Raw genomic sequence first — 10,114 nt, forward strand, 5'->3', positions numbered from 1 at the left:
CAATCCTTTTCTAGAAACCACCAGAAGTTCAAAACAATCTGTGTAGTATGAACGAAAGAAAGGTATCTTAAGGGCTCATTATTTTTTTAAGTACAATATCAGGAAGAACAGACTGTAATGCCGAGGGAGGTATAGGGGATGTTATAGGGAGCAACAAGTTATCCTTTCACATAATTTATTTAACATTTGTAGGATAATAGCTACAAATGGCCAAATGGCATTTGCTTGGATGCTATTTGGTATAAAAAAATTCAAGTTTTTAAATAAACATACAGAATAAACACGCACTGATACGAACTTAGAACGCTTATCTCTGTGTCTACAAATAAAACAATGCATTTCAATTAATTCAGGTTCACCGCAGCGCCCGGGCGCTGTGAAGAAGCGCACGTGTACATACAAATGAAATGAATAGGCGTGCACCAACTCAGCTTCATCGCAGTACACGTGTGCTGAGAAGAAGTGCGTATTAGCAAGCTAACATATAAACGCCTGGCTTTACCGCCACACGTGCACTGCGAACAAGCATGCAGTAAAAACAAACAAATTTATCGAATAGCAAATACACGTTTGGCTTCACCGCCATACACCTGCACTGCGGGAAAGCACGTGGTAAAGACATACGAATTTAACACTGACATTCAGAAGTTCGGCTTCACCGCCTCGCACGTGTGCTGCGAAGCCCTAAGGCGCTTGCGCAGTATCTCTTGACGCGCTTGAAGCAATGATTTTTTTTCCTAGATAGAAACTAATCGCACTTAGGTTCCAAAAAAAAAGCGTTCGTATGTTTGTTTAAACCTAACCATTTGGGGTCATTAGAATTACACCAGTGTTATTTTGATTGATATGTGGGGTTTAACGTCCCAAAACCACCATATGATTATGAGAGACGCTGTAGTGGAGGGCTCCGGAAATTTCGACCACCTGGGAATCTTTAACGTGCCCCCAAATCTGAGCACACGGGCCTACAACATTTCCGCCTCCAACGAAAATGCAGCCGCCGCAGCCGGGATTTGATCCCACGACCTGCGGGTCAGCAGCCGAGTACCTTAGCCACTAGACCACCGCGGCGGGGCAACAGTGTTATTTTCTCAATCCTAAATAGCCAAAGCGAAGCACCATTTTGCTATTTCAGCATATCAGCGTAATGAGAGGATGACTCGAAGCAAGTTACAAAACTTTCCAGGAAGTTATTACAGGTATCAACGAATTCAGCACTTTTATGCACGTCTACATGGGAAGCCTCTGGGAAAATGTTCAGCGAATACCGGCAGCATAACCCTATATTATCACGCTGTCTGAAGCGTACAGGTACTTCTGACTATTACATGTGAGATAGCGACCAGAAGGGCAGAGTGCAACTACACATAATAGAGACGACTGCTTACCTGTTGTGGCAAGGAAGCGGACTGCAGCCTGCGACGTCTGCCGATCGAGCAGTCACGACAACGTTGATAATATCGCTATGGGGCACGTGTGCGTGTACTACGGTGTCTGTTGATCGAGCAACTGCAGTCATCAAGTTGTTGACAAATTCTCAACGGGGAACTGTTTCGTGTGCCACGTTTTCGACACGAAAGCTGAACGACTCACACAGACAAAGCATGGCTAACGATAAAACTCGCTCAATTAAGGCAGTATCTTGATAATCGGGCCGTGATCACGCCTCACGGGCCGGTGAAGCGTCGTTACAAAAAGCTCTGCTGCGACGTCACGGCACCATCATAACGAACACCATCGAAAATCTCTAGATCTAAAAATTCCCAGAAAACCCTCTTCCTAGGTAAGATTTTGTACGACAAAAAACGTTCGCGTCAATGACTGGCGCGTAGTCGGCATCCGACATCACTGGCCCCCAGATATTCGCAAAGGGTCAGCCCCAGGTGCGCTGCCGGCTACGTAAACACTTGGTCGGTGGCGTGGTTTGGGCCAGAGTCGGTGAACGAGTGGATGCCGAGTGTGCCAAACACTCGTCGGGGAGAGCAGTCGGTAACCTACGGGCCGGCTTTTGTTGCCGAGTAAGCATAGTAAAATTACCCGTATTTACTTAGGGTGGCATAAAATATATTGTAGCATGATTCGGCTAATATTTTCATGTATACGTATCAATATAGACAGCGGTGTGCTTTCTTGAATGATTGATTGATATGTGGAGTTAACGTCCCTAAACCACCATATGATTATGAGAGGCCGAAGTGGAGGGATCCGGAAGTTTCGACCACCTGGGGTTCTTTAACGTGCACCCAAATCTGAGCGCACGGGCCTACAACGTTTCCACCTCCATCGGAAATGCAGCCGCCACAGCCGGGATTCGATCAGGTGACCTGTGTGTCTGCGGCCGAGTACCTTAGCCACTAGACCACCACGGTGGCGCCAGTGTATTTTCTTTATTATTCAGAAACGTTACCTGGGAGACAATCAGAGACAATATATCTGTGGTCTTAAGCTCGATTACTTTAATTCCGAGAGAGTACTTGTAAGACAATTCGATTATACTGTTGCCTAACAAAAATATTAGTAATTTAATTCGTAGATGGATTTGCCAGGTGAGCGTATCCCCTTTGAGACTATTGCCAAGAGGGCAACAATATGTATATATAAATGAATGAATACATATATATATATATATATATATATATATATATATATATATATATATATATATATATATATATATATATATATATATATATATATATATATATATATATATATATATATATACGAAGTGGATACATAAGGGCTCGTTTTTTTGTGTCTTGACACAATACTAATGAGATTTCGCAGACAATAATGCCAAGAAATGTATAGGGGAGGTTATTAGAACCAATTTAATGTAAATGAGAAGAAAAGTGGGTGAAAAAATAACCTACTGTGAGCTGGAATTGAGCCTACGACCTTCGTGTAACACGTTCGATGCTCTAACCACAGAGATATCACGGCGGCTATCCACCAAGTCACTTTATTGGGTTTATATGTGCATTTAAACGTGGGAGTGTCAGTCAGCGTTATCTGTAGCTATGGCGGCGTGTGTAGCACAGTATTTATGAGCCTGCGTGGCGCCACGTAGCACGTGAACTTATTACGAGCTGGCAGCTGATCAATAGTCCCTCGTATACAACCAAAGGCACAAAGTCTGCCAGTTTAAGACCCTCGTTAATGAGTAAGGGAAAGAAGTGTATACTGAAGGATTGTTTTTCCGTGTTTTGACACAATATAATGAGGTCTAACAGACTCTAATGCTAAGAAAAGTAATCGGGAAATTATTAGACGGAATTGCAATGTAATGTGAAGAAAGAGCGAGCTACAGACGGCGCTGACTGACACTCCCACGTTTAAATTCACATATAAACCCAATAAAGTGGCTGTAAGGATAGCCGCCATGATAGCTCAGTTGTTAGAGCATCGAACGCATTATTCGAAGGTTGTAGGTTTGATTCCTGCTCACGGTAAGCAATTTTTTCAGCCACTTTTCTGTCTTATTTACATCACATTGCTTCGAATAAATTCCCCTATACATTCCTTGGCATTATTGTCTGTTAGATCTCATCATATTGTGTCAAAACACAAAATAACAAGCCCTTAGGTATACTCTTCTTTCTCTTATTCATTACCGAGGGTCTCGTACTGGCAGAATTTGTGCCGTTAGTTTGTATACGAGGAACTATTGGTCAGCTGCCCGCTAGTAATAAGTTCACGTGCTACGTGACACCACACGGGTTCATAAAAGGGTGTTCCACACACGCCGCCATGGCTACAGAAGGCGCTTACTGAAACTCCTACGTTTAAATTCACATATAAACCCAATAAAGTGGCTTGGTGGATAGCCGCCGTGATATATGAGTGGTTAGAGCATCGAACGCATTATTCGAAGGTCATAGGTTCGATTCCTGCTCACAGTAAGTTATTTTTCACCCACTTTTCTTTCTTTTACTTACATAACATTGGTTCTAACAACTTCCCCTATACATTCCTTGGCATTGTTGTCTGTTAGATCTCATTATTATTGTGTCAAAGCACGGAAAAACGAGCCCTTTGGTACACACTTCATTCCCATATATATATATATATATATATATATATATATATATATATACGAACATCAGTTCCATATGACCATGCGGGTGATGCACGGTACCGTCGCGGGACAGCGTTCAGAAATAACCGGAACTAATGACCAAGGTGCCAAGGGCTTAAATGCAGGCATTAGAAAAAAACTAGAGATAATAGGAAACGGGAAGGTGTTGTCAAGACACTTTCCTGGATTCAACACCGTTTGCAGCCAGCGGCTGTGGAGGGGTCAATGTAAACTTATGCTTGTCGGCTGCGGAACGGGACACCTTTTGTGTGTGTGAGTGAGTGTCGGCCACTAATATGCACTCACTGGGATATTCTCTCTGAAAAATATCGCCTACCTAGCTGTGAAGCAATTTTCAACTGGTTTATTACACAAAGGTGCCTCAGTCCAGTCTCGGCTATTCTTTTTTCGACCTCCTGTATGGACGATACATTAAAGGACCGATTTTCATACCGAAAGAATTACGGATGCACAGTACACTGTATGCCCGAGCGAAGACTATGCATGACTATGTCATAAAGCTTCACAACCGTTTGTATGAGGCATGTCAAATTGCTCACGAGGAGCTGCAGAAAGCCAAGCTTGCATAAAAGAAATATTACGATCGTAAAGCGTGCCTCGTGACACCCTGCCATCGCGCTCTTCTTTTTCTTCTCTCTGTGCTCGGTGGTATGCGCCGACGGTTTCGCCGTGTTTATACATGACATTTTACCCCCACTTTAGCATAGAGCACAGAGGAACAAAAAAGGAAAGCGCGGTGAACTGCGCTTACGTTTTCGCGGTATTGACATGTGACAAGGGTAATCGGCAACACAAGAAAAAAGAAATAAAGGGACGTTTTAGTGGAATTGCGTAGTGTTTCTATGCTAGGTCATCCAGTGGTAAGTTCCCTTGAAATATACTACACCAAAAAGCTCGTACGAGGCTGCTATAAACTGCAAGCAGAAAATTTGGGGGCATACTGCAAAGCTTGCCGGCTAAGAAATGCCCATAATAATAACGGCCGAATATCGGAAAGCCAGTGGTAGCCACTATTCGTCATAAAGCGAACGTCGGTATAATAATGTCATTTTACTGTAAACAACGGGGCTCGATAATGGTCGTATGCTGGATGTATGTTGGAAACTACGCCGGCGGAAGGACGGTCTTTCATTGGCCTATGTAGACTGGGCCGGCGTTGGCTGAATGTTCGAAAATGCAACGAAAGAACGTCGGCCCCAGGTGGGCTTGAACATCAGGGCGACAACGAAAGAAGTTGCAGTTGACCGAAAAGCCGACATTGGGGCCAATATCAGGGCCGATGTAATGTGACGTAAGGCCATATTTGGACCAATGCTTGCGTGCTGCCTGGGATCTTTCCCGCCTTCGAAAAAAAGTCTGCACTGGGGCTGGGCACACCAGCCGTTTCCTGTGAAGGTGCCTGTAAGGCGGTTTGTGGAAGGGTCACGCACTGGGGCATTGCAGAAGAACATGTTGGGGAGTTATTCTGTTGCATGAATTGAGAATTCCGCAGAGAGATTGAATCATGCTGCGAAGTCCAGTTTTGCTCGGCATGAACCAGTATGAGCTTTGAAGCATTCCATAGATTGCTATCGATCAGGTGTAATGAATTGAGTCCAAGCTGACTAGTTATTGAATAAAGACCCTTGTACTTTATTTGCTTTCCTAGAATACGAACTTTAACCCTGTGACCCACCTGTAGCTTAGGGGGTTTAGCTCCGCGCTTTAAATGTTTGCGGTCCTTAGTTGTGTGTTGCTGAAAAACTACTCGTGTTCTCACAGCTTGAAACGTTGGAAAAGGAGCGGAAGACATTGGGTGTAACCCTACAATATCGATTCCAGAAAGCAGTTCGCGATTATGCAAAAGTTGTGCAGGTGAAAAGCCTGTAGTAGCTTGAGGCGTAAACGCCGCAAAGCGATACGTATCTAAGTACTTTGTGACAGCATGTTTCAGTGGGTGGCATTCAAATTGAGGGAGCTGAATTTGCTTTTTCCGAACTCTGTTGAAACGTTCAACTTCTATGTTGCCTTGTGAATAGTAGGTAGTTTGATGAGCAAAGATGCTGAAGGGCTCTGTCTGAGAGAAAAGTTTCAAACAGTTGTGACACTTGAAATGAGCACCATTGTCTGTAACAATTGCCCCAGAAAAGCTTTCCCTATTCAAAAGTGCTATCAAGATTGTAATTACCATTAAGGAAGTGACTGCATGAGTAAAACAAACGTCCGACCACTTAAAATGCCATTCAAGTAAAGGAATTGCAAATCTGCAGTCATATGAAGCGTGTTCAAGTGGACCGACAATGTTCATGTATAGCTTTTCCCACGGTTTCCTTGGACACACAACAAGCTGAAGGGGGTGCGAAAACAGGTTTAGCAGATTTATCAGCTGTTTGACATACAATGCAGTGGTGAGCTGCCCGTTAATCTCGACCATTTAAGCCAAGCTACCAGTATTTTTCTCCAAGCCACACATGACAGCTCAAATCTGACTGCAAAGTAGGGCAGTAGCTTTGGTGGTAGAGATTTCTTATGTGACCAGCCATAACCAATGAATGCAAGCACATGCTGCAATGTAGCATCGTCAGCCGTCGTAGGCTGTAGGTCAGCTTTGGTTATGGAAGGAGTAAGAGAGAATATTTTTTCCTCCAGCTCTGCACAGACTGGAATCTGTCAAGGTAAACGAGAAAGTGCATCCACCACAACATTATGTGAACCCTTGCACTACTGTACAGTGAAGTTATTGTATAACAGTCTTGCACACCAGCATGAAAAGCCTAATGGGCGTCGGCCCTCTGGTCCAGCAGAAAGTAATCTAACAAGAGCTTTATGATCAGTGCGTAAAGTAAAATGTCTACCCCACAAGTGCGCATGGAATTTTTCAGAAGCAAATAGACGAGCTTTGGCTGCACGCTCACCAGCATAGTGTCTGCGTTCAGCCGCAGACAAAGCAGACAAAGCAATTAAAATTAACTGGTCAGCTTTGAGTTGTTCAAATATGGCACCCATTTCTATGTTGAATGCTGCAGTCGTGATCGCTATTAGAAGCTTCGCGTCAGAGCATTGAATGACTGGGTTTGCAGCTAATACTTCTTTGATACTGTTGAAAGCCGAATTGACATCTTTGGACCAGTTGAACGATTGGCCTTTACGCAACATGGAACGCAGTGGTTAAACAGAATCAGCCTAATGTGGAATGAACTTTGATAAATAGCCAGCGAGACCAATAACTGAATGCAATGTTTTAGTATCTGCAGGTACAGGTGCATTAACAATATCATGGACTTTGGATTCAAAAGGAGAAAATACTCTGGCGCTTACATTGTGTCCTAAAATGAAATATGCTTGACAGCAAAGACACATTTGTAGTTTAGTTTGTTTTCTGGGTTGCTTATGCGTGTTAGTACAACTTGTAAATTAGCATTATGCGCAGCACAAGTTCTCCCTGGACCATAATGTCATCTAAGTAGCACAGTACTCCAAAAGAATTTTTCAAAATGTCTGACATCATTTTCTGAAAAAACAGTGGAAGCAAATGCAAGCGTAAGCTTTTTACATATTATTCGTTTGTATATGTTTGTATTTCAGCAGGACATTCGCCATCAGTTCCTGAGCTCGTCACGTGATCAGGTCTGCTCCTTTCAGTACCTTTTTGTGTGAGCTTCCTGTTTCTACAGAATGCCCACCATAAGTTCGTGAGCTAATGACCTCATCGGGTATGGTTTTTCAGTACCGTTTTTAGAGCTATATTGTTAAAGGTTTACCACGATGCTTTGTATGTGTTTGTGTTCCTGCAGAATGTCCACTATAGCTTTTTGAGCACACCACGCTGTCAGGTATGCTTTTTTCAGTGTCTTTGCAGTGCAAGCTTTTTGTATATCATTGCTCTATATGTGTTCGTATTCGGCGGCACGCTAACCCGTGCAATAACCAATTTTCCAAGCAGGCATGCCTCTGTCAGTGATTTTGCAATTCAGATCTTTCACATAGCATTGAGATTGCTTTGTGTTGTACCTTTCATTTATTTATTTTTGTTACCCTCAATCGCTGAAGTAATAGAGAGTAGAGCGGGTTACAACATTAAAAATACAAAACAGCAAAATACAACGTGCTGTATACTATACATAAATAGAATTAAAGCAAAATACTATCACTATTCAGTAAAATTCAGCAAACGTAAATGGTAAAAAATGCATACTTGGTGCAGATTTAAATCCTGCCTTGTATCCATTGCTAGAATTTCAGACGCAAGTATTGTGGCAGCTTCAAGTGATGTGGTTCATGACTGAGCAGCTTCATGACCACTTGAAGAGTACCAAACAAACAGGAAAGCCTCCAGAGGTTGTTAAACCTGCCTTAATCAAAAAGGAATTTTCCAGTTAGGAAGAACATTTGGAGTATAACAGCAACACTCCAGCAGTTAGCACTTGGTAAGGCTGCATTGTGCATAGGACAGTTATATATTTGTTGTAAAACATATTATGTACCTGTTTGGCAAGTGAATTTAGTGAGAAAGTCAAATAACGTATCTTTAGTTAAATGAAAATAGGTATGTCTTAACATGTACACAATTATTTTTTGCACATATTGATTAGGTATGAGGCATGGAAACATATTTCTGCTTTGAAGCTGTAAATTGAAAACCCAGCAATCTGCAACTTTTGATTCCCAAATTTCCATGTCTGTGGATTTTCATGAACTTGCGACATGTAGGGATGTCAATATTTCAGATAAAGTGATACTTGTATATTACATTTTTTTCAGCTTCACGAGCTCCAGTCTCTCGGCGGGGAAAGTGTGAGTGCGGCAACGAAAATATTACTTCTGTACATCTTGAAGGATGGCGTTGCTCAGCACTTTAGCTGGGTTGGTAACAAAGGGAAGAAGTTGCTGGACCTCAATGTGACGATGGTCATATTGAGTATGTAGTTTGGAAAGGATTTAAAGTAGTACTGCATCTATGCCATTTCAGCGGAAGTTTTGATTTAAATAGAAATGTCATGTAAGAAATACCTAATGGTTCCAAAGGATGTATATCCACTTGAATTTCTTGAATTTAGACAATGGAAGAGAAATGCTTCTGTTCTGCAGAAACTAACTTTAGATGATAAAAACTGGTTGTTGGGACCTGAAGTTTCATTAGTACTCCGTCCGTGATCACTCTTGTCATAGGACACAGCATGTTAAATGAGTGACAGTATTTTCACCTTTGAATTCATTACAGATACTGTCCGAGGAAACAAATTTTTCGACACAACAGTGAGCGATATTGAAGCTAATATAAATGAGTGGCTCCAGCATGCCTTGTGCAGGCTCGAGGTAAAGGAGAAGAGGTCAGAGAAGAGAGCAGAGGTAAGCAGCATTTGAGCTAAGTAATATACAAGGACATTAGCTGGTATAGCTTTTGCAGTGTGCTAGGTGGTATTTTGAAACAAGTGCCTTTGGTTTTTCTGATTGTAGCGCATATAAAAGGTTCTTTAGCTACATGTTTATGCTAGTTGTTATTTTTAGAATGTTTAGACTGAATATCCCATATGGTGGTGACATTCAATATTGGAAAGGCTATCGTCGCATTTGCGATTCTGTTGAGGCAATTTTTCAAAGTCCATATTACACCCTGCAAACATACTCCACACACTGCCCGTTGAACATCAGTTCTACGTTAGTTGTGTCAACAGGGCTGTTGATGCACATGTATATATTTGCAGGCTACCCGTGCTTTGACTGACTGCTCAGTGCCACCACCTTGACTGAGATTCCCCAAGACCTTTGCTGAATTTAATGCGGTAAATTTGACTAAAGACACTCATACCTAGTTAATAGTGTCATTGTTTTGTAGCATATGGTGCAGTTGCATGCGCCTCTCTCCGCCTCAGTGGAACAGTGGCTAGGGTGCTGAACTGCTGACCCAAAGGTCATGGGTTCAATGGCAGCCATGCCGGTCGCGTTTCGATGGAGGTGAAATTGTAAAGGTCCGTGTACTCTGCAATGTCGGTGTACGTAAAGAACACCAGACAGTTAAAATTTCCGGAGCCCTCC

At 42.5% G+C, this 10,114-nt stretch overlaps 1 protein-coding gene across 1 annotated transcript in view; it reads left to right on the forward strand.

Annotated features, from left to right (window-relative positions):
• LOC142775378 (uncharacterized) overlaps positions 1-9,825 on the forward strand; it is a 28,707-nt gene extending 18,882 nt beyond the window's left edge. The window contains 2 exon segments of the mRNA XM_075876742.1: positions 9,300-9,427; positions 9,784-9,825. Coding sequence (XP_075732857.1) covers positions 9,300-9,427; positions 9,784-9,825 — 170 coding nt within the window.
• The last annotated feature ends 289 nt before the right edge of the window (positions 9,826-10,114 follow it).

Source organism: Rhipicephalus microplus, chromosome X (genome assembly GCF_043290135.1).
Source record: "Rhipicephalus microplus isolate Deutch F79 chromosome X, USDA_Rmic, whole genome shotgun sequence".
NCBI lineage: Eukaryota > Metazoa > Arthropoda > Arachnida > Ixodida > Ixodidae > Rhipicephalus > Rhipicephalus microplus.